At 33.9% G+C, this 27,055-nt stretch overlaps 1 protein-coding gene across 1 annotated transcript in view; it reads left to right on the forward strand.

Moving 5' to 3' along the window:
- The first annotated feature begins 350 nt into the window (after positions 1-350).
- LOC119637543 (secretory carrier-associated membrane protein 1) overlaps positions 351-27,055 on the forward strand; it is a 37,276-nt gene continuing 10,571 nt past the window's right edge. The window contains exons 1-2 of the mRNA XM_038033616.1: positions 351-407; positions 523-747. Of these exons, the coding sequence (XP_037889544.1) occupies positions 351-407; positions 523-747 (282 nt within the window). The remainder of the gene's footprint in view (positions 408-522; positions 748-27,055) is intronic.

A 27,055-nucleotide genomic window follows, 5' to 3' on the forward strand; every position in this document is an offset into this window, starting at 1 on the left:
AACGCTTTCTTTTTGTCAAAAACGACGCTCGTAAAAATGTTAAAAGTTTGATAAGAATATACATATGCACACAACACAAGGCTAATTGTATTTTCATCTATATTCAACATACAGTCAGTTTCTTTTGACAGTTCGTGCGGCCCTCATAATGCATAACGTAATCATTGTGTGGTCTCAATATATGAATAATCGATTACTCATCAAATGAAATCGATTAAATTAAACGCGATATCGGAGTAGATTTATTGCATTTAGCAAGACGGTTCTGAAAATTTATGAAAAAATATAATAAACAATTCTATTGTTACTACTTACTAATAGTTACATCTTAACTTTGAGAATTTGTGGCAATGTCGGCGTATGATGAAAATCCTTTTGGTGAACCTATGGTAGATAATCCATTTGCGGTAAGATTACCTCAACTGCTACAAATGGACTACGACATAGCTAATAAGTTTTACATAAAGAGCGTTTCTATTATAAAATGGAAGTTATTTATTCATATGTAAACTTCTTATTTAGGATCCAGCTATTCAACAAGTAACTCGGGCAAATGCTAATGTGCAAAGTTCCTTAGAGGATTATAACCCTTTTGAACAAGAACAAGTAAAACCGCAAATACAAATTAATTCCACATATAATGCCGCTGTTGTCCAGCCACAATCGCAAAACATTCCTTCCACTCAACCACGAGTTTTGACGACCACACCCAGTACGAGTGTGCAAATTACCACGGAAGATTTGCAGGTAACTGTAAAGATTTCAATTCCTTAATTAATTGAATCTATTATATTGTTAAAATTGCGTCGAACTACTAACTAACATAAAGTCTTGTACCTCAGTGTAATCAGCCCATTAAATTTTTATCTAACATAAAAGCGAAACGAAATTTTAGGATACATGTGCTTTGTTTTAAAGTTTAAGTGCAGAACGTATTTGTACTCAATTCAATAAAATTTATGCTAATTGGGCAGGATAGATATTTTCATGTTATTTCTCTATGTTAGATAATTAATATAGGGAAATGAATCGTAAATTTAACTATAGTTGAAATGTATCTTAAACGTAGTCCGTGCAGCGACGGATTAACTTTATGCTAACTTTTTGAATAGTCTGATCGTCTAATGTGGCCAATAATGCTTTCTTTGATAATAATAATAGAAGTAAAATTTTTTCACCGTTATACTAAAACAATAAATGAATATTATACGTTACTTACATCATCATATCAACACCAAAAAAAGGGAAGACATACTCTTATGTATGCCATCACATAACACACATTTTAATATTAACTTCAACTTCTAATAGGCCAATCAATTAATGTACATATATAAATTTAATTCTTTAAATGGGAAAACAATCAGAAAATCATATCCGCTAGAACTGTCAGTCTTTCTATTAAAATCATTAATTATAATTAATCATAATTAACCAAAAATTACTAACTGAACAGTCAAGGATATTGACGTACGTGCGTTGCTGAATTTCTCCGTATGAGAAAAAGACTACTTAAATTAAATAAGAGAAAACATCAGAACTGAACAAGGCTTTACAGTAAATATCCTACTCACATTCGCTTATCGCAACTCTTAAACATATTGCCGGTAAAATAAAAAAAAGTAAATTTTATTATTATCTAAAAGTTAATTTCTGAGGAGAGCTCTTCTACGGAAGTGAATACAAAGTGTTACGAATACATAAATACTACCAGACTGGCAAGTCACATAACTATTGTGGAGCCAGTCTGATCAAACGATAAGAAAAATTATATCATATACAACATAAAGATGCTTATAAGCAGAGGGATTTAACAATTAGAATTACCACGTTCAAATTTTTGCGTTCATTTAGCATACCAAAATATTATTTTTCACCGAATTTTCTCCAAAAATTTTACGAATAAAAACTTTTTTTATGTGACAACTTCTCAAAAAACAACATTATATGGAGAGTGATTCAAGAAGCGGTCCTGTACAATTCGTATTAGATGATCAAAGGGATTGCAGTGAATTGCACGTTTTTTGGTACAGCGAAAGTATACTAAGTTCTTGCGGATGGGGTGTAACATCCAAAATAGTCTCATCTTAATACCAACTATTTCAGAATCATTTTATCAATCGATTTAAGCTTGTCTGCTCATTTATCTTTGTATCCAAGCTCAACATAATGTAAATTTTGAGAAATGTCGGAGAAAATTTGATGCACTAATGTGTTTTAACCCAAGACGAAATATATTTAACATGGTTCGAATCGCAGTACCTTTTCAACCATCATATCATCATTGCAATGTTTAGAATTTCGCGACAAAACTCGCTGAATAATACATGTAATGTACTTTCATTACTTTTCACCTGAAAAAGGCATTTAATGAAAAAAATTGGTACAACATATATTAATCAAATATTTTCCATCATTTTCTACAACGTTGTCCCATTTTACTGGCAACGTGGCGATATCGTGCCGAAACAACGAAATTGGTTTGGCAGCAGTCCAATCATTGAACCATTTACGCACGTCTTCAAGTTTGCTCAACCTTGTGCGAATCATACCAAGATGCATCGATATGAAGAACCGGTAGGCAGAAGACGTCATGTCTAGTGGGTACGCTGGGTGAGAGGAACTTCCCATTCGAGCTGCAACAGTGTAATCGTGACAACTCTTGCAACACACGGCCGAGCGTTGCAAGAGGATGACTTTACGTCTGTTAACAGTTGTCACTGCTGTATTTTGCAACAATACATTGTTCAATTTTTTCAATTTACGTCTGTAAACATCTGCAGTAACAGTTTCATTCGGTTTTCCCAGCTCGTATGATACTACGCTTTGCTGATCCTACCATATGCTTAGCACAACTTTATAGGCATGAATACTTCGTTTTCGTGTTTGCCATATGACCGTGTCTACATAAAATGAACCATTGAATGTCAAAAAAGTCGAATTTTCCTTATTTCATGATGGAAATTAATCCATAACAGCAAATTGACTAGAAATTACCGCACGAAATTTGAAACATATAGATTTATTTTTTTGAACATCAAATAAGTGATTTCATGAAAAATAAAATTTTTTATATGACAAAAAAGTCATTGCTAATATTTCATAATGAACATTTGTCCATGATAGTGATTTAACAGAAGAAATAACTGAAATTTGTTGTTTGAAGTTGGAAGTAGTAATTTGGCATAAAGATTAACCGTGGGTAAGTTGGATCACCAATTTTTATTTTTTAGATCCCATTCCAAACAAGGATCCTCATGACAAGTAAGTTTTTATAGGGCGACAAAGTCTAAATTATAGTTTCGACGAAAACAGCAATTTTTTATGACGGTTAACAATTTCTTTGAAAAAAATTTAATTTGCTAGTTTTAGGTCAAAGCTGTTTACATTTTGTGCACCGTACAACGCGTAACGTGTACCTTTACATAAAAACGAGGACTAACATCTAATATTTTAGCACGAATATGTGTATTAACCAAAATACTGTAAGTGTAGGGAATTTAATGGTCGACTTTGCTCTATTATACTTTTTCACCTGGTTTATCCGCCATGCGTACGCAATGTTATGTGGTAGGGATATTCTATCTATCTGCTGTCCATCCTAGAGTGGCGGATAGTGCATATCAGGCTTATGTTTCAATCTGCTATATTCGGAAATATACTTTAGAGACATTATAACATTTAAAATCTTGATTTACATTCCACTCCCTTTGATTGCTTGCCTGCTTGTTCGTTTATTTATATGCCAGTAATCTGTTTGAATGCTTGTATTCAAAAAATTCAGTATTCAGTATTTTGTCCTAATTATTTACCAAGAATTTTTTCCAGCTCGGAGCATCTTCAAATTTGTGAATAAAACCAGAAAGTATATTCGAGGGGAATATTTTATGCTTGTGAAGTTAAATCGTTTATGGAATACTCGAGCAGTAATATATCGGTTGAAAATAACTTTATGTTTATATGAATTATGGTCGTTATATTGTGTATTGTCTGTTAGGGTTTATGGATAACCGTAAATTGATATTACTCATATATTAGTACAAGACAATTCTCATCTTTGAGAAAACTTTAATTACTCATCAAAGGAAATGACAACTTTTTGTTATGTAAATATGCATTTCTTTCAAAGTCATTAGCGTGTGTTAATCTGAATCATAGTTTTAATAATAACTTTAGGATCCAACGTCTAAACAGGATAATCGCAATAAAAGCAAAATATCATTGCTGCTTTGGTTATTGAGGATAGATTTATTTTTTTGAATTTACATTGGTGAAACGAATAAATTCGAGACCAGTCTTGTTCTTCAAGATTCTGATAGTTACTTTTACAGACAATTGGTCCCTTATTCATGCTGATAAAAAGTATGTTATTTTTGTACGTTCACAATGATGCGCACATTTAATATACCAGCTTCGATGCATACAAAAAAAGTCACATTACATTATAAGGGCAAGGCCCACAAATCAAATAAAATTAAATATAATTACCAATAGTACTTAGTGCAACTCCTTGCAAACTGCTTTTAGTTGTCAATGTTTCTTCTTACTGTTTCTTAAGTAACTATTTATTTGCTACTTGCTTTCAACTCTTATTTTCCAGGAGGTTTTTTGGATTAGAATTATGTCTTCTTTTTAAAATAGTTTCTTGTTTAATTTTCTTTGATTTTGTCTAAATAAACATCTTTGCCAAATTTATTTGTTTGAGATTTTCGTTTTCGTTCTTTTTTAATATGGTGCATTTTTGTAATTATATTAGTTTGGGGAAAAAGAAATCCATTATTTTTATATGAACTTCAGGACTTTATTTAACATGCTTCGGATTGTCCGATTTGGGTCAAATATGCACCGTTTTGTTGTACGATTTGTTGCCATTTTAAAGGTAACTTCAAAATGCCTCTCTCATAGAAGTCCTGGTCTCTATTTGCAAAAAACTCTAGTAGTCGATTTTCACAATCCTCCCTAAATTCCAATTTTTTATCATTAAAGAAATTTTGCAATGCAAGAAAAAGATGGTAATTGATTGGTGCCAAGTCCGGACTGTATGGCGGATGCATTAAAACTTCCCAACCAAGCTCCCGAAGTTTCTGGCGAGTCACTGTAGATGTGTGTGGCCTAGCGTTGTCCTGGTGGAACACGACACCTCTCCTGTTGGCCAATTCTGGCCGTTTCTGGTCAATCGCTATCTTCAAACGGTCCAGTTGTTGACAGTAGAGATCAGAATTTAGCGTTTGGCCATATGAAAGCAACTCATAATAAATAATCCTCTTCCAGTCCCACCAAATGCATAGCAAAACCTTCCTGGCCGTTTGAGGTACTTCACCGCTCTTTGACCATGATCGTTTTCGCACAGGGTTATCGTATGTGGTCCATTTCTCATCTTCAGTCACCATCCGTTTAAGAAATGGGTCTATCTCATTCCGTTTGGCCAAGGCTTCGCAGATGGAAATTCGACCCATCATGTTTTTTTCTGTTAATTGGTGTGGCACCCATACATCGAGCTTCTTTTTGAACCAAGCTTTGTGTAAATGGTTTAAAACTGTTTTGTGGTCGATTTTTAGCTCCTGGGCGATGTTACGACTGCTAACATGCCGGTCAACTTCGATCATTTCTCCGATTTTATCGACATTTTCGACGACCGGCCTACCTGTGCGGTGCGATCAAAAATTCCTGAACGGAATCTACGAAACCAAAATTGCACATAATTGGCTGTTACAGTATCGGAACCATAAACACCATTCACAATTTTAGCCGCCTGGCTTGCATTTTCGCCTTTGTCAAAGAAAAAGTTCAAAATGTACCGAATTTTCTCTTTGTTCACTTCCATTTTTAACACGCTGTAACCCACAACTGAATGCACCAAACAAAAAACAGCAAAAGAATTTTTTTTACTGCGAAATGTCACCTTTCCAACGAACATAAATCTGAAATTGTTTGATCTATACTTTACGAGAAATCTATCAGTGCAGCCATCTACCGAAAAAATAATGGATTTCTTTTTCCCCAAACTAATATATCTTATGTGTATATATGGAAATTTATAAGTGGAAATAATCTTTTCACCTCGCGACAGAATTCCGAGTAACAGGTAAGCAAATCGACTTAAAATGGTGATCGAGCACGTATGAATTTTACAAAACCCGATGCTTATTTTTGGTTGTTATGAGCAGAATATTCTGTGCGAAAAATAAAAAAGTATCCTATTATTTTATATAATTATTGACTTGCTTTACTTCTATAAGGTTGGTTCTAGATTTTATTGGACGTTAAAACAATTAAAGTAATTATTCAATTATACGAGCTTGATACTTGTTCACTCCGTGCTTTCAGGTCCTTTCGAGCAAGTCCTAATAATAGTCACACCGTTATTGATTATGGACTTGGTCGTATTTAGGAGACTTATTACTTCAAAAAACTTTTGAGATGAACTCTGCCGTGAGCTGCTTCGTCGAAATCCTGGCCTGGATGAAAAGCAAACGATGAAAGTTGAAATTGTATTCGGCACGCTTGGTATTTGAAAAAAAGGATCAAGTCTTCTATCCTTACTCGTTGAATTTATCCCGTTAACCAAACGTGTTTTTTCTTTTTGGTCTTTTTACTTAGCGTTCCATATTCTTAGAATTTCGTGTATATAACATTTTTCTGCTTCCTACAAAAATTAATTCATGTCATAATAACGACTCTTAAGTAATTATAATGTACTAAAAAGACTGCAATGTCTTTTATAGTGCAGTATCTATAAACAATTAAAAGCCACCACACGGTAGCTTTCTAGAAAATCATGAGGTATCAATTATTAATCCGGTATAGCCACTATCCGCCTATCTTGAGAGAATCTCTTAAGTAAATTACATTATTATAAAGGCGGCATTAAAGCCTAAAAAGAAAGAACCTCTGGAATACGATCATACCAGAAGTACTCGCCAATTCGTACAATATATCAATAGTAACATCATGAAACGCGACATATACTGAGATTATCATGCATTGATACAAATTACAGAATGCCTTAAGTTTCATAACAAATCTGTGCGCGTGTTAACTATTAATCTAATGCTAGCGTGCAAAGAGTTCCATACTTCTATAGTGGTACCAAAAAACCTTTTTGAAGATGCGAGGTACCTATAGTTTAGTAGTGTAAAATTTATCATACCTTAAGATTTAACGAGCTGAAGTTTATCATACAAGTATATTGGAAAATGAATATCTTACGAATGAAATTTTCCAGTATTTAAGTAAGTCAATAAATGACTATTAAAGTTGCTTGGGGGATAAATTGATACTTTGGTTTACTGCAAAAATATTTCGCGCACTTACATACTGCCACTTGGAGTTTATTTTTGGAGTTTAGTTCTATTCGATTATCAAAACAAAAAAAAAAAAACATTTAATCAACCTTAATTAGGTTTCAACAGAAAAAAGAGGACGGCAAAAGCCATTATTTCGTTAAAATATTGTGTGTTGTCATTATTGTAAAATTAACATGAACATCTGCTGTCAGTCTAAAGTTAACTTTATATCCAAGATTTGTCAGTACACTGATACTGTCAATCCACGCACCTGTTCTTGTTTAGTTTTGGATGAGTTTGGCTTTGAATTACTCAACATTGATCTGATTGCCCAAGTCATCTGCAAGTCCGACGACAAGAAAAATAGACCTGGGCATCATCTGCATACAATCACATGTTGCATTTGAGACAAGTAACTATTTTGTTTATGAAAATACTAAAAGTCGGCTTAGAAAAGTGTTATGCGGAACTCGAGAACATGTATTTCTTATTCCAGAATGTCAACTTCCAACCTTAACATACTTACAGCGATTAGATGATAATTAGAACTGTTTAATTACACTTGTCATAGTCTGAGCGGATGCCTTCTACGATTTTGAACATTGCACTGGTGCAGATCTGTCTAGATTTATAACTCGACCGGTTGAAACTAAGCCAGTTTTTGATTTCGAAGTGTACTACTGTAAGTCTGCTACTAAGCTTCTATCGGTTTTCTTCCGAATTTTTTATTTATTTATTTTTTTTGTATCAGGTTTTTTATTATTGTTATTATTTAACACTTAGTGATTGCTATGACAGGATGAGAAAAGTAGCAAAGGCTATTGTACCCCAATGAAAGCAATGTAGCAATGCAGACATAATGTTCAACTAATATAAATGAAAAGAAACTATAAACTAAGAAGATGCATTAATTTGAGGAATAACAAATAAGAAAGTTATATTCGCCTGTGGCTGAATTTATTATAGACTATGGTAATTTGGCCATATCTTTTGACCAATTAGTCCCATTTTCAATATCAACTTGTGTGCAAGGATTTCTTCAACTTCATTTTGCAAACCGTCATGGTTAAATCGATTAAGAATTCGTTGCCAATCAGGTATATACATACTTTACCTTCCTATACTAGGAAGGATTTCCGGCTTCCAAGAAAGGCGTTGAGCTAATTTATAAGATATGTGCAATCCAAGTCGTCCTATTTTTCCATGCCATAAAAATTAGATGAATTGTTTTGGATTGGTATTTTTGAAGTATTTCGATATAAAATACTGACTGTTGCCCATAATTTTCTATTATACTTCCAAATGCATTATGGACTACTCTTGTTCAAATTCTCTCAGAATCTACTACCACAAATATCATTTCTATTATCGTAGCTGTGGAACTCATTTTTCAATCATTTATAGCAGGAGTTTCTTACTTATAATATCAAACTTGCTATGAATGATTTTCTCAAGTTTTGGGTGTTTTCTACTACCTTAGCAGATTTCTATTGTCTAAAATCAGGCCCCAAGTTGCGATTCTGAAGAAATTATACGATAGAGTTTGTGGCTTTTAAGTCAAGTTGCTGTCGTTTAATCCTTCAATGTTCATTTTTGGTATATGCGTAAGCCAAACCGTTAATAAGGACGCTACTTTCAATCGAGGAAAGTAAAATCCAAGACGGCTAATTTAGCGTAAACATGACATATTCAGATGTTTCACCGTTTATTTAATTTAATTCAATTTATCTATTTATTGATTCATTTATTTATATATGAAACTCAGCTAAAATAAATGAACGGCCGAATTCAGTTGACTATTAGAAGCAAATCTTATACAAATTATTATTAAAAATTAAAATAAAGTAAAAGTGTATGAATCAATGAAATACTCAGTATTGAATGGCTTCCTTCTTAAAAAGAAGAGCCTTTCCCGTTTCTTTAGATTTAGAGCACCATGTAACCAAATTATTTCAGTCCATTTCATACGACTGCGATTCCAAGGAGAAGGAAGGAAACAGTTTAACATCGTTAGCGTACATTGAGATTTGGCCGGATTTAATCAACGAGGGGAGACTGTTAATGTACATATTAAATAAAACGGGTCCTCAATGGGTACTTTGAGGGACGCCAGATATCACGTGAAATTCATCCGGGGTGGCGAAGTTAATAAGAACCCTGAAGGATATGTTATGCGGATAAAATCTTATCCATTTCAATAAGTAGAAAGGGAAGCCAGAGGAATGGACTTAGAAGATAAATAAGTTATGGTTAGCTAACTCGCTAACCATATTGAAATCAGTATATACGACATCCGTCTGAGAACCACAATAATAAGCCAAACATGGGAAGTAAAGTCTAAGAGATACGTAATAGTTAATCATCCATATAATATTTAATGGGAAAAGCTAAATGCTGAGTAACAATTCTCTCAAACTATTTAGGTAAGACACTCAACTTGGTGATGCCTCTATAGTTCTCTACGTGATGTCTGTTTCCACAATTATCAAGCGGAGTAAGAAAACTACTCTTCCAACATAAAGGAAAAACATGTGATATCAAGAACTAATTGAAAACCTTTGAAAACACATTGATTTGATTGCTTTGATTTGAATATACATGATAGAATGCCATCAGGCCCGAAGGCACAATTATATTTTAGAGAAGTCACGTCGTTTAACAAATGACCATTTAGGAATCGAGACTTAGTTAGTTATAAGATGTAGATAGTTACCAGATAAATCGGAATCAGCAGTTGGAAAATGTCGTCAGACAAATTTAACAAAGAGATATGAGGTTTCGACGTTACCAGAGGGTTCGGAGCCATGAAAAGATCCATGCGAGGAATATCGAGATTTTTTTTGTGTTAACAAACGCAAAAAAATATTTACAATTAACAAGCAGGGAAGATTTTATCAACGGGAGGTATCTGCAATAACAATTAAATTTATGCCTTACAGCAGAATAGACAAAATAGTTATAAGCAGAACCACTTTTCATAAATTATTTGAAAAGTATTTTTTTTCCAATTTTTGTAACATTTAATTTTCTTGTTAAACTATGGCCGGCACTTGCTTCGAGGGCAGGGTTGCTAGATCGGAACGAACGCAGGAATATTTAGGCTTAATACATTACAGAACAATGGTAGAAGGGTTTCAATATTCCCAGCAGAAAAATTGAATAGTGTCTGAAAGATAAGATTTAAGCAGTAAGATATTGGTTTTCTTAAAATCGTAATGTTTATTTAAGAAAGTTGGATTTGATACATTAGAATGGTTCAACGGACCATCAGGTCCGTAACAAAATCAACTATCTCCGAGAAATTAGCAAACCAAAGATCAAACAGACGCCATTACAGTTATGAGTATCGTGGTATTGAAGTAAATTACGATCAAATAATTCATTGAAAAACACAATAGTTCGATCAGATGTTGAAATGAGGACCTTACAGCCACAATTGTCACTATAACACCAAATGACTTGTGGCAATTTTAAGTCTCCCAACTCTATGGCTATATCAGCAGGTTTAGCTTTTTTCGCCACGTCACAAATGAGGGCAGCATGCTTCTTATAAACAGAGATATCTGCATTTGGGGGAATATGGGAGAAAGTTACATATAACTGTTTATTGGCAATTTTCGCCCGAATGGTAATAAATTCAACGTCGACGAATAAAAAATTAAATTGAACCGGACGGAACTGCAGGAGATATGGCAATTAAAACACCAGAACGATTAGGACCCAATCGACTCTTTCTGGAAACCTGGAAAGAATTGTGAAAAAATTCGAATGAATCAGGTTTTAACCAGATTTTAGTGACAAGAGGGAAACTCCATACTCAATGAATTTAGGAAAGTAGAGCGAATTTTTGAATTTAGGCTCCTAACATTTTGCAAATTAAAGTTGGTGGACCTGAAGAAACAGAGTTTTTTGAGGGTGTAAGAACTACCACATTACAATTACGGAGACAATCCCTCGGAATGAACTCCTTTGCTAAAGATCCAACTGGTCAGAATGGTTTATGTAAAAAGATTGCCATCTTTTCAGTGAAAACTAACATCTTAAAAGACGAACTAGCTTTATGTTGAGATAGAGCCAAATGGAAATTCTAGCACGCTTCAAATTGACAGATGGGACTTTTTATGAGATATTAGGCGCCAGTCTTGACACGAATATTGCCTTATCGGGTGTACCGCCGTCAAGCAGACATCAGCCGTATTAGGAACGATAGGATTTACAGAAAGAGATTTTGAGTTGAGGAGAAAATAGAGCGAGAGACTACACTTGATTGCGCGACTTGTCGAGCATCGTGACCAGCGGATACACCCGAACAGCTAGGGGAAGAGTCGGATTTATCATTTTTATTAAAATTCCTTGGAGATGCAGACATCGCTGAATGGCACCCCTGAAACATTTGCATTACCAACGGAGTTTGCGATAGAGGAAACGCTGATGTTCTTTGTAGGGAAGGACGGAACAGTCGAAACCTTAATCGGACTCGCCAATGACAAATCCCCAAATTTTATAGTTGACGATGAGAACGAAGAGAAATGTCGGAGAACAACATGGATGTTGTAAGATTTAAACGAAGACGGAGGTGAAGTACCGCACGCTACACCACAAGTTAGTCTATTACAGCCTAGAGAAGGAAGTGAGTGTGCAAGATAGCGATACAAACAAATTTTTTAGTTTTTTCAAATTCTCCTCAAAATTTCTCGATAGTTTTACTTAATTTAGGAAGACCAATCTTTGTCTCCGTGAAACGCTTATAAAAGTCAATACTCCGTTTCCTAAAGTCGCGATATTACCAACGTAATCCTTTTGAAGGATCTAGAGCTTCATCTGCAGCATGGCCCCTGATACGTGCACACTTTGCGCGACAAAAACGCTGGCAAAGCCAACAAATAAAGAATCGTTCATAATCAGGGACTGTTTTGGTTCGGCAAGATGTAAATAAACACTCCATGTCAGAAAGTAACAGAGCAAATGGAGTTTGCAAAAAAAGAAAAAACAAAAAGTTAGTCACGTATTCATGTACGATCTCTTAAATTAGTATGATTAAAAACAGACTAAACTAATTGCGAAAACCAAAACTATGTTAACACAAAAATTTTCATATATCACAATAAATTTAAACCCTTATAGGATTAAATAAAACTGTATAAAGCAATAATATAAAAGAAATTACCGAATTTCTACAGGCAAAGTGAAAAATACGAGTACAGCCTCGAATCAACTTAAACATAACTAAATCCAAAAATGCCTAGCGTCAGTAAACTTTAACAGTAGACATTAAGTCAGCATTTCCGGCCAAGCACTATATGTCATATCATTCTTCTTTTTGTCAACTTTGTTCATTAAGCATATATCAAAATTGTAAACAAACACATTTCATAAGTCACAAATATTATTGTAAAAAGAAAAAGCATATAATTAATAAAGTGATTTTGTGAAGAAAACAACGTGAAGGTTGCTTCTCAATTTTTTTTTAAAGGACAGCGTCACGAAATAACGTAGCTGGCGTAGTCAGAAAAGGAATTGACAGCTTGTCAACCTAGTATCGACTCCGCAAATAAAAAAAAAAAAAATAGTTGTAACTAAATATAAATGCAGTTATAAACAACAATTAAAAGTAGATAAAATTTAAATGTAACAAAAAAAAGGAGAGATTAACGATTTATCAATCCATATTAGTTCTATTAATAAGAAAAATATGTATATAAATTAAGTAAATATCTAAAAAACAAAATTATATATGAACTAATTTGAGTGCAACAAAAAAAAACAAATGACAGAAAAGTCACAAAATAAACTTTATGTGTGTGAAACCGAATCTTCAAACACAAGCAAAAATTAACATTGGAGTGATGTAAATTTTTTTTTTTTTTTTGAAGATAAAGTTGACCTGTGTTGATAATAATAATAATAATAATAATAATAACAATAAAAAAAATAAATAAATAAAATAAAAATAAAACGTAAATAAATAAAAATCCGTAATGAACAAAATAAGGTTGACAATTTATCAATCTAGAACGACATTAGTTCAAATGAAAAAAAGAAATTATCCTGTAACTATACCAAAAAAATTTTTCTGGAAGACAATTGAACTTATTTAAAACTTTTCGTTAGCTTTATCTTGAAGAGAAGTGCGCTGAGGTGAAAATATAACAATAAAGAAAATACGAACATTGACTAACAAAATTATAACAACATGAAAATAAAAAGTACCATCATCCTGATACGAGGATAAATATTAGGTTTAACTTTAGCTATATATATATTTAAATAAAAAAAAAAACTAAACTAATAATAATAAATAGTCGTATATATGTATATATATATATAAAATTTTTACATCATTAAATTGCCTAAAATGAGTCGAACATTTTTGGGTTTAAAATAATCAAATCTACGTTATATTTGAAAAATTGTGTTTGAAATTTGGTTTATTTCCTCAAAAGCATACAAACAAAGCCTAACCCACGATTATGTGCAAGGTAAATCATTACAAAAAAATTACGACCAAATCAAGGAAATCGAAGAAAACGAAAATTTTCGATGCCTCGCCTTCACAATGTAACAACGTACCTAGATATCAACAAACATGGGCACACAACATCTTATATAAATATTTGATCACCGTTTGGCAGATCTGTATAATGGTGGTTCTTTATCATTTATAAACCCACAATTTGTATGGCCAATGAATGTCAAACTTGCAACGCAATCACAGCTAATTCTTTTCAGAATTTAAAAGTCAAGAACAAATGGACTTTATAGACCTATAATAGGCCTAAATAAAAAAATGCCTATAATTAGTAATTAAAAAATACGACTTAAGTTTAATCCCAATCTAACTTCAAGACAACTGCTAATTCCAGCGCTTTCTAAAGCTATTATAGAAATTTCTGTAGATACTCCGCATGGTGACTTCTCCCTTCAAAAAGCTTTTATCCAACCAAACCTGTCTATCTCGGTATTTACCGAGTCAAAAATAAAAGTAGCTAACGATTTGAACGAAGAAAACACCGTTTGTATCGAATAACCCAGCAAAACAATATAACATATAACGCACAAGATTTTATACAAATTAATAACTTTAATATAGAAGTCAATGTCCCTTTTAACACAAGCAACCCAACTAATAAGAACCGAACATTTAAATATATAATATAATAAGAATAAAACAAAAAAATCTTTTCTCAAACTTCTTCTTGCTCACTTTTGCAAACTAAAGTAAACACCAGATCAAAACTACAGACAACATCCCTATTACACCACATCGTGCCGATACCCATATATCCACAAGGAAGAGATGCGAAAACAAATAAATAAAATGTTGAAAGACAGAAGCAGCGTACAGAAATGAAGACTAGTAATAGATTACCGTAAATTAAACGAGAAAGAAATTTGACCTAACCAAATATAACCGAAATACTAGATAAACTCACCAAAGATTTGTATTTATCAAAAACTGCTTTCTGCAGCAGTCGCAGTGGACGCTGCGAATTCATCACTGCACTTCGGTCTAAACAGGCCGCTTTTTAAGGCGAGACAACATGAACAGTATGTCTGGTTTATTTCGACGATATCATAGTCTACTCCACTTCATTACAGGAACAAACTTAAAAAAATTAAAAAGAGTGTTTACAAAATTAAGATAATCACATTTAAAAATCCAAATAGATAAGTCTGAATTTCTACACGAAGAATACACATACGAATACGAAGACCCAAAACGAAAAAAAATCGTTTTCAGAATTATTAGGTTACTACAAAGAATTTATTGGAGACTTCTCTAGAATAACAAAACCCCTCACAGAATGTTTGAAGAAAACAAGAAAAATAATTTTAAACGACAGAAACTTCCGAAGACTGCAAGAACTTGTTAATCAGCGATCGCCTACTCCAATATTCCGATTTCTGGAAACTGTTCAATTTAACCACAGATACTAGCGATTTCCGCATAGACGCTTTGCTACCACAAGGCCCAATGAGCACCGATAAACGAGTATGCTATGCTACTAAAATGCTAACAGAAACTGAGATTAATTATTCAACCATTGAAAAAACACTTTTAGCCAAAGACTGGAAGACAATACACTTGGCCACCCTACGTTTTAGCCACAAATTTAAAATCATAACTGACCACAAATCACTCACCTGGATAATGAGCTTAAAGGAACCAAAATTAAAATTATTTAGATGGAGAATCAAGTTGGGAAAGTTCGATTACGAAATCGTTTACAAAAAAGGAAAGCTCAACACTAATGAAGATGCGTTGACCAGAATAAAAATAGAAAACCCCAACACAACTAGAGATACAGACATAAATGTTATAACAGATGACAATCTTTCAACCCACGGAATAGCAAGGACAACAATCTACTCCGCCGAAGAAAACAGCAACGATGGAATCCCAATTTCGGAAAAACCTCTTAAAGAATTCAATATTCATATTATATTGGAAAGAAGCAGTCAAAGCTCCGCAATGTCAGTAGAAATCCTATTCAGAGACAATCAAAGAAGAACTATACGTAAACAGGAATGTAACGACGTCTAATGAAGAACATTTTCGAAATTTCTTTGGCACAAACAGGGAAAACTGTTTTATCATGCCTCTACATGATAATGTAAATCATGAACGTTCGCACATTATGCTAATTATAGCTCCAAAATTCTTCAAACTACGAAAACTTTCTTGGCAGCAAAATGGGATAAATAAACCGTACAACAACAACAATATCAAGGACATTCGCAAGTGAAATGTGTTACATTTGTTTCGTACAACTTAGATAAATCCTGAACTAAAAGTAACGATACCACTCCAAAATGTGTTAATTATTTGCAAAATTGTTTTAAGTATGATGATAACGAAAAGAAAGTCAAAGCCTAGCATCTCTAGAAATGTTAAAAAAGAAGAAAGCAAAAATTCGATTAGAAACTTTTTGAATGGAAGCAAAATAATTTCCTGCCAAATAAATTAGGGCAGAATTTTAAGAGCGGCTGTTGGAGCGTTTGTACCGCTTTCATATTTTTTTTATCACATTGTAACATGCTTTGAATAATAAAAGCGTGTAAATACCCTTAACCATAAAAGGATTAGAGTAACAATAATACAAGCATTAGAATAATAATGTTTTTAGGGTACAATTGAATCGTAAAAATTGTGAAATTCTCCAATATAAATAAGAGATAACAAATGACTAAACCAATAATTTTTTAATCAACATCAACGCAGGCATATTTCGTAGAAGATATAATTAAGCCTTATCTATAGAGCAGGCATTTTTATGTTAGAATACTCTTCACAATTTCCATTTCAGCGGCGTTTGCAGATGGCACCGCAATTCTATTTATATTTTCATGTAGTGGTCACCATTAATATCTCCAAAAATGAAACTATTTCAGTACAATTTTGCTTTGGACGAATAAATGATACGTTAAAAAGTTTGACGGCGCTGCGCGAGTTATGTTACCTCGTAAAGCTGTTCTTTAAAAAAAATTTAAAAGCAATTTTTAAGTGGTTTTCTTCACAAAATCATTTTATTATTTATTTGCCTTTTCTCTTCACAATAATATTTATAACCTCTAACATGTCTTTGTTTCCAATTTTGAAGTAAGCTTATTATGTGTGTTTAGCAACAAAGTTGAGAAAAAGAATGAGATGTGTAGTACTTGACGGGAAATGCTTACTTAATGTCTACTGTTCAAGTTCATTGACTTAAGGTTTTGGCAATTTTGGCTGTGGTTGTGTTTGGGTTATTTGGTGGTAGTCGTAGCTCCTCCCTCCTGAAAATAAAATGGTAACCAGAGGGTCATTGGATGCTTGGGTATCAGAACTTTATTATTAGCTCGTTTTATCCAATGTATTGTTGTTGGTCTCTTTAATAACATGATGATAGTTTTTGTCGGGACTAAGATGGTTACCGCTCCCAATGATGTATAAATTATGTTTTTGCTTTTCCTTGTATTTATTTGTAGTTTCTCAAGAATTTTTGTGTATTGGAACTGTTATCCCTTCAGTTTTGGGACCGTTCCCTCGTTTCTTTTCGAAAGCGATACTTCCGTTTTGAAGTGGCATTCTCTTGTGTCTGTCCGTCTCATGTTCAACCTACAGGTTGCACATTTTGAGATATTGGTTCTCTACTGTGTTGTGGCCCATGGGCAACCATTGTTCAAAATGGTGAGGATCGGACCATTTTTTCTACTACTCCCCACATAAATCCTTATTTTGAAAATTGCCATAGGACAGACGATGGCCCGTACCTGCCTATAGTGTTTTTCTTTGTTATCATAAAAAGTTATGTTTGCTTTATTATGCCCCTTCTCCGTTGATTTGGTCGTGTGTTTACCGCTGTACATTTTTTGCGAAGTTACTTATGCCAAACATCGTTAGCACCTTTTGCCCCCATCACCGAATCTGTATATTTTTATTTTATAAGCCAAATAACCGCGAGGTTTTTAAGACTGCTTCATACAATTAAACAAATATGCAATTGTGTGATAGAGAACTTTTATCTTCTTCATCTTTTCTGTCTACTTCTTGATTGAGCATATTTACAAACATGAAGTTCAATTAAAATGGAATGACTGTGAAATTACGTAATAGTGGACTGTTAAAAAGAGGAGTTACCCTTATGAAGTTGTAAAACACAGCAACTAAAACAAAAGAATAAAAGGTATTTGAAATCAGGGAATGCACAGCTAGCACCGACTTGGATCCGAGCTAAGAACGTGCCCCTAAGCCGAGGCAAACATGTTGCGTGGTAACACAACTGGCGAATCATACGATGTATTAAAGGTTAAAAGTTAATTTATGAGCGACATAGAGAAAGCATAGGTATTAAAGGAAGTGACTGTATGAAATACTGCCTTAGACTGTGCAATTTTTTTTTTGATCATACGGGTAGGTAAGTTAATTTAGCTTATATCTAGCGACATCCTTGTAGTTGACGAAGCATGGCGTGATTTTCTCATAGGAGCACAGGACCATCTTTTGTAACTGCGTACGATGAATTATTGTATCTTTGTTGATGACATCAGCCGTGCGCCACCAGAGAATGCCTTAAAAACATACCAAATAAATTCCAAAAAGTTCGTTACAGTTAATAGTCGTTTCGCAAATAGCTATTTGAACGGAAAAGATATCTGCAGAAAATGCCTTAAAAACATTCGACAGAAAAAGCTAATCGCTGACTAATGATTCGTCAAAATAGTTTTCCGCAAAAACACAGAAGAATAAGGAAATTAGATAGTTGAAGTAGTCATAGTAGTAGAGCCACATTTCATAAATTGTTTTGTCCTTTCTATTCTTTAAATATTTAAGCGTTTTTTAAACCACGGTGGGCAAGCTCTCCAAATGCAGGATTGCATAATTGGAACCGGTGCGAAAATAACTACGTTTAATGTTTCATAAAATTAATAATTTAAAGTGCAAAAATATATGCAAAAAGAGTAGAAAAGCCTGCCGTCAAATCTCTTTTCTTTTATTTATAAATCTAATTAACTCATATTATTTTAAGGATATAACACTCTAATATGCACCATTTAGAGGTACATATTCAAGCCAAAAGAAACAAAACACCTTTAATTTTATATTATATATTATTGAGAATAGATCGGCCCTTTATCGAGTAAATCCAATGCATCTTATATATCATAAGATGTCTTACATTTACATATGAGATAATTTTTAAATTTTTGTTACAACTTTTAATTACAATCCCATCATTTACCCGCAGGCATACATGGCTTAGCGAGCGGGCTCCTGACCCCCGTGGCTCCCAGCATTAGTTACAAAGCCTTAGGCATACTTTGCGCGGCTGACCTCTCAGACCACTCTTGCCTTTGGATTAGCCATACCATCCGGGTTAGCCAACCCCCGAACTACTTTTCATCGAGATATATAAGTCTCGGGCATTGCACTGACATGGCAGTGCACCTCTACGTACTATAGCCTATTAACTTCCTAGGTAGTAACTAGCTTCATGAGTGAAGAGTTCATCTTCCAGCGAACCCCTCCACCATCTCTCAGAAACTCGTCGCCGAGTTAGTAGCCCAAAATCTTAAACCCTTCTTAGCCGGCCGAAGCCGTTGCCCGGGGATCACCACTTGGAGGTGAGGGTTTCGGCCATCTATGCTCCCCATTAAAGCATAGTTTATCTCCCCTTGTATATATACAGCAAAAGCTCCTTATTCGCGCTTCCTTTATTCGCGGTTTCACTATTCGCGGACTAAAAAAAGGGACCCAATTCTTATATTCGCGGCTATAAATTTCTTTACTTGCGGATTTTTTGTGACTGGTTCCGGAATTATTTTGTTTCTGAAGTTGGAACTTATTTTAAAAAATAGGATTTAGACTTTAAAGCGCTTCTAGTTTGGGACAATGCACCATCCTCGCGAACTTGAAACTATGCGTCCAAACATAAAAGTGACATTTTTACCTCCCAACACGACGGCTTTGCTTCAACCTATGGACTAAGGAATAATCCAGACCTTTAAGTTCTATTATATTAGACGAACTTTCAAAATCATAATGGATAATATGGAATGTAATCCTGATCTGAATGTTATGGAATGCTGGAAGAAATTTGACATAGCAAAATGCATCGTAAACATAAAGGAATCGTTGGAAGAACTGAAGCCATACACATTGAAGTCATGTTGGAAAAAACTGACTGGAAAATGACGAAGAATCTGTGCAAGTTCAAACTTTGACTGCAAACATAGCCGAATCGCGAATGGAAGAGGGTGAGATGTGTTCGAACAGATAGAATCATGTGACATTCAGGAATTGCTTGAATCGCAAGATGAAGGTTTGACTGAAATCGACTTAGAAGAAATGTTAAATTCACAGCACATTGAGGAAGAGGCTTCAACAAGCACTGGAAACATGACATTTAATTTGAAAAATTTTAGTGAAGGTTAAGAATGGCAAATGGGCTACGCGATTTCTTTATGAACATTGATCCGTCTATGGAACGAACTCTTATTTTTAAGAGGCAAATTGCTAACGCGACTGCTGTCTACCAGTCTGAATTGAAGGAGCTTTTAAAAACTGCAAAGCAAGAGAAACTTACCAAATTCTTCAACCATTATCTAAGCCTTGAGATAATTAATCAAAATGTTCAAAAACTTCAATTAAATTAATTTTTTTATATATATGATTTTTCTTTATTGTGTCACCTAGGAACGTATACCCCATAATCCCATATAAATTACCATTCCGTATTCACGGTTTCTGTATTCGCGGCATTTTTATACCTGGCGAATAAGGAGCTTTTACTGTATATAAATTTATGGACCTTGGTTTCGATCCCCATATTTTGAAAATGGCTACTGAATTTAGATTAACAGCGGGTATTTTTCCCGAGAGAGAATTTTCAATGTCATAATATGAGATATCTAGTACAAGTCATGACAAAAATGTTGCTTTACAGGGATACCGATGTTAATGTCATCGTTTCGTTATAAGATACTTAGAAATCGAGGATGGAGAGTTCTGAATTGAGGCAGGCGTAGATGGAGTGGCTCTATTCGTGCGTGCAATTTAATGTCCACTAGGTACATCAGAAGAAGAACTACGGGGAAGGGAGAACTGCTTATTTTCGGTGGTTTAGGATAACCGAGATAACCAAGAAGAGCAGATATCCTTATCGCACCAGCGTACCTAACGGGAAAGGGTTATTGGCCATTGGTGCTTCTAGCCTTGCTAGCATTAAAAGAAGTATAGTCATTATCTACAGGCACGCGTGGATGAATGGTGGCATTAGAAAGATATGCGACGACGTGCTCTTAGGGCATATTGTTGGATATGAGGCAAGGAGTAAGCAAAGGGGAGGGTGCATAAGTTTTAGGTCGGGCCGGGGAAAAAGAGCACAAGCAACATTATATGTTGGTCGCCTTCGTTTCAGAAATGAAAATAAACTGTGTGAATAGACAAACTTTTTTTTTGTTTATATTTTTCAAATATTGAAGACAATGCCTATCTCAGAATAATCACATTTTTCTATATAAAAAATCTGTAAAAGTCTATGAGCCATTTAATTCGGTCAGGACATCACCGGTGACCTGACTTGTTTTGGAGAGACATCGTGTACATCAACATTCCATTTTAACCCAGGTACGAAAAAAATCCAATCTAATAAGGGGAACTGTTGGTGTAAGAGCTGAAAAAAAACTTCAATTCAACAATTGTAGCTGAGAGTGGAAGAATCAACACTAGGAAATTATAAACAAAGAGCTGGCTAACGATTGGACACATGTGAAAAACAAAGCAGCGTAAATAAATATAAGCAGCAGGATCATGGGATAGTAACAAAATAAATATTAGGTGTGTATATATGATCCTGATCTTCTTGTGAAAGAGCGTGTATACGGTTCTAAACAAAACACTAATTTATTCATTTAAAAGTACTGGCTTTTGGCTATGAACATTTGTATGGATTATTGCGCTAAAGTGTGCTCAACAGCACAGTTGTTTGGAGCTTTGAATATATGCACTTTTTGATAAAATTTTCGGGAAACGCTACATTTCCTACTTAATAGAACGATGGTGTTGCTAAAAAACCTTAGAAGTGATGAACAGTGGATGCATTACGACACCAAAAGGAACCATAATGCAGCTCAATATTCATTACGGTCGCATGTGGAAGTGGTGTGTGGGTGTGGGATTATCTAGGATCATTTTACTTAAAAGTATATCCATTACAATTTTTAAATATTGTTATTGTTATTAATAAAAAAATTAATTTGAAACGAAAACAATTGATTATGATCTCAAAAAAAGTCTAACATTTTTGGAAGTAAATTTGCCTAAATTGCAACGAAATGAATGTGGTGACGTAAAGCGCTAGTCTTTGAACACATACAAAACAACAACATCATCAGCTGTTTAACAACGACTAAAGTTGCAATAAAAGGACACACAATCATGACACGACCGGTGGATAAGTCATTGAGAGAAACTATAACAACAATGTCAGTGACAACGAAAAGAAAGGATTTAAGAACATTGACAACAATAAATACTGACAACAACAGCAATTATCAACAAATGTATAATGACATTAGCAATAAAATCGCATCATCAACTATACCAACAATTATGTACTCTTCTCAAGAACCACGGTAATAAAAATTCCGATCATGCATTGCTGCTATCCTAACTGTATGTTCAAATCTACCTCGAATAGAGTATTCTGATTTTGTGAACCGAGTAAGTGGAGTAGCAAGAATCATTGATGTGTTGGGTGATTTATCGATCCACTTGTGCTCTTATTCCAGGGCTAAGGAAACCGATTTTCTGATAGCTTTAAAAGTCAACATTGCATGCTCAAAAAATGTAAGATTAAGGAGAACATCCGTTCTAAATTTTACCGTGATGTCGTTTGCGGATGAACCTTTGTATGTTTCGTGAAAACCTACTTCTCGTCACCTTTCTGTACAACATAAAAATAAGAAAAATCGTTATTTAACAGACAATGGCGCAGAAGTTTCGGTTCTGCAGTGAATAAAATTCAAAAGTTTTATAAGAGTCTCGGATTTATTTTAAACAGGCCCAAATGGCATATCTATCATAAAAATAACTCATCGTAAGTTTAGGCCTTAAAAGAGAGTTCACATTCATTTTCATTATTACTAACGTAAACCAATCATAGGCGCAGATATTTAAGAATATATGGAATTCTGGTGGATCTAAAAAAACAAGTTAATTTGAAAACTTACGCAATTTCAGTGACTTACAATCTTCCTTCATCCAAATCATTTTCGGCCGATAATGAATATTGCCATTTCCCATCATTGACTTAGGAATTAAAGATTCGACAGTACATATCCAGTCAAGCTCCATTACCATTCTCTAAACCACGACGCTTAGAGTCGGCAAAACACAGAATTGTTAAAATAGAATTCGATTTTTTAATTAAGTTCAGCATTTGTAGAGTATCCAAACATCAATGTTCTTCATCTTTACATTTAATTCCCAAGAGAGAATCAAATGGTTGTCGTTTGTACGGCGGTTCCTGAAGAGTTAGCGTCGTCACAGTGCTTTATAGGTATCCATTTCCGCACATGCACGACCTCAACATTAATATAATTAACAAAATTATATTTTTAAAATGATGTATTAAAACGTACCTATGGCCGAAAAAGATGTACATTAATACATATGCCGTCGACCTATTTGAGTTTGATCGCATGATTTTCAGTCCCGTCAATTCAGTAAAAATTTTCCTGAAAATCGTAATTGAAGTTTTTGGTTATTTGAATTTTTTATTTGCCTCCATTGACGATGTGTTAACAGCTTCTAACGGCAAGGATGATCACATGCGACATTCTACAATTACGAACGATTAAAAGAATGCGGTTTAAGCATTGAACGTACTAGATGTACATTTGGCTAATCATCTGCCAATTTCGTTACAGTGAGCATTAAGCTCCTTGAAGAAAAAGATAACGCGAACTCCGCCAACTACGTTACAGCAAAATTTTAGGGCCATAAATATTCAGCTTCGTTGTGGATACGGATTGGCTCTCCTAGACTAAGCCTTTCTGAGCTTGGGATTGTCGTACTAGATCCACTTTTCATCGCTAGATGCAATAAACCACAGAAAACTTTTCTTCTTCTGCCTGGCAAACAATGAAACCGCGATGTTCAAACGGTTTGAAATGACATTTTCAGTCAATTCGTATCTTAGCCTTTTTCCTCCTTTCGAATCTTTCCCATCGCATGTAAACGCCTAGAAAAAGTTGATTCATTAAATGTTAAGCTATTCAAAAGTTTTTGAAAACTTTGCGCTGGATTTTTATCCACTAAGTCTTACAATTCATTGTCTGCGACCTATTTTTATCCTCCAAGTCGCTCTTTGTCATTTACATCAAAATCAATGTTTTCAAACCGTTGCAACCAACATAAACAATCACCAAAAGCCTCTAAAAATGTTTGAGGAACTTCGTCCGCAGAATTCTTCAAACCAAGCAATAAAAGTGATGAATGTCGAAAATGCAATTTTGAGCAATCAATGATTAGCATGTTTATACACTGAATATGCCAATTATGCTAAATTAAAAATTGTTATTTTAGGTAGAGAAATGTCAAAATAATCGAATTTAATCGTTATGAAAATTGGTATTTCCCATTTTTTTACCACTTTTACCTGCAGATGTCGCTATAATTTTTGCACTCACTTAATACATTTGGCGTGAGAAAAGTTGTAATGAGTATAGACATTTCCTACCGTGTAGCTTACGCAAGACCGTTTTTGAAAAAATACATAGCTTTAGCCAAACATACTTGTATCTAGACATGCCCAAACAAATAAATGTTTGGTTATAAACTTGTCTAAATTATCAAAAAGTCAAAACGTACATACTTACAAACCATAACCAATCGATTTATACGTTGGCCCAAAGCCCTTGGTCTTAAAGGCATATTATGACTCAAAATTTATTCCGAATCTTTTATACCCATTACTGTTATCCTAAAAAATGTAGAAGATAACCTTTAATGTTTTTATAAGGTTTCCCCGATTAAGTGAACATTTTAGCTACCTCACTTTCTATGGAAGTAATAAAAGCTGCCTAATGTAAAAAACCATTTACCCTTTCACCACATTTTTCTACTTCAGCGAAACAATACAGTAGAAATAAACTCAGCATCTCTGCGTTTTACATTGCATCAAATCGTTTTTATACGCTTCATTGTGCGTCACCTAATCTTCGTGCCCGCATTGACGTATATTTTGGTTAACACCTTTAGCACTGATTTATCAAAGATTTATATCCTACACCACTTATGGTATAGCAAGTGTGTGTGGACGTATGTAACAGGAAGAAGTGTTTAATATAGACCTACCTTTTTTTATACTGATCGATGCAGAATCATTTTTAAATCAGCGTAAGCCTGTCTCTCCGTACGATGTCCGAGCGTGTAAGTTAGTTTTCAAGCTGCAGATCACTATTTGATAAAATTACATTTGATAAAATACATTTTGATAAAATTTGGCACACTGACGTGCTTTGACGCAAGGAGGAACGCTATTGAAAATTGTTTCGAACGATTTCCTTTTTCTATCGCTTCCCATCTAATGCTCTATTTGAAAGGTCGTTATACGGAAAAGATTACAATTTTCAAAATTTCTTGACAAAACTCGCTCTGTAATAATAATTGGACTTCCTAATTTGAGACAAAAAATTTGGTTCGGCTAGGGCAATTTTTAAACCTTCCTTTATGCGAAAACTGGGCCATTAAAAAGTAAAAAAAGATAATTTTTAAAAATCTTATGGTGAAAATTAATTCATGCTAGTAAATTGACATAGAAAACAGCCTTACACAATTTGGACCACGTAGGTTAAGTTTTTGCATACCGCTGCATATAAGAATGCCTCCAATCTGCGGGCTTTCATGAAAAGCAAGCCTTTGCTTGAAACTAATATGTAACTTTTTGTGAATTTTTTTGAAACCGATGAAACTGTATTAGGCGAAAGGGTGTAAGACAGTTAAAAATTAGGTTTGCGGGACTTTAATATTCTTACTTATTTTTAATAATAAAAGATAACCTTCAAAGTATAACCAAAGACGTATAAATAAAAATATTTTGTATTTGTATAATGCACTGAAGTGGAATAGCACTTTTACTTATAAGTTAAGCGTACCGAATCCATTTAGTTTGGATATAGTGTGTTGAGAATCATTATTACTTTCCAGAGCGCAGAGCTCATTGTTGTTGCAGATTAAACAAAGGTCTTGACTTTAACAAATTTGTTATCAGGGTGGAGCACTTTATAGGATTATGTACCCTTTATTAACAACTTTACCTAATACGTGTTTGCATTTTTCTAAACCTTGTGGGTTATAAACGCTATCATCTTCATTGCGATGGTGCGAAATATTTGAGTTTACATTTTAGAATACTTGTTCAATACGCAAGTGTTGCGATTTGAAACGATCAAATCACTTGGCAATCGGATATTTTGAACATACTTTAACCCATTAGATGTGTCTTCTAGGTTACTTTCAAATGTTGATCGCAAACCTAGGACTAATAATTAGTTCATCGTATCAATTGTCTGACTTTGTCTCTGTTTAAATTTTAGTTTTGTTTTTCTAATGAAAAAAGGTTTATTATAAAAAAGAAAAGAAATCAATTTGTAGTTTCAAGTTTGTAAAAAGGGAGAAAAAAAGGACGAACGCATAAGTAACGCATAATGCATCTTTAAAAATGTTTACGTTTGTTTAAACTAAGACTTGCAAGCACAAACACGTTAAAGCACTTAACGATACAGGAAAGTTGTATGAGGTATTAAAATGCTTGATTGAGAAATTTCAGCATATATAAAATTTTGATAACAGACGTAACAAACACTGCTTACTCTCTATAATTACGCTAATGGGCGAGACGCAAATTTAAAATGATGTGTAAAACTTTCCCTCTCCGCCTAGAAGGATAAGAGAGACTCCTTTTGTAATCCATTCGGAGTAAAGCCAAAAAAGTAAAAGTAATCAGAGTTGCTTCATTAAATTAGTGGTATGTATAGTATATGAAGTGGCACCTCAAACTACACCTAACTCAATTAATACTTTACTATTTTTTTTAAAGTTATCAAATTAGCCTAGGTTTTGTTTTGAAAAAAATTTTTTTTTTTAAACAGGGAGGATTGCTTATCTTCTTGTGATGGAGAGAAGTAAAACAATAGTTTTGGGTTTTCTTAATAAAACTTGACAAAATTTTCTCAAATTCATAAAAAAGTTTCTCCCAAATATTAACAAAATATATAAAAGAATG

This window comes from Glossina fuscipes, unplaced genomic scaffold, assembly GCF_014805625.2.
Source record: "Glossina fuscipes isolate IAEA_lab_2018 unplaced genomic scaffold, Yale_Gfus_2 60, whole genome shotgun sequence".
Lineage (NCBI taxonomy): Eukaryota > Metazoa > Arthropoda > Insecta > Diptera > Glossinidae > Glossina > Glossina fuscipes.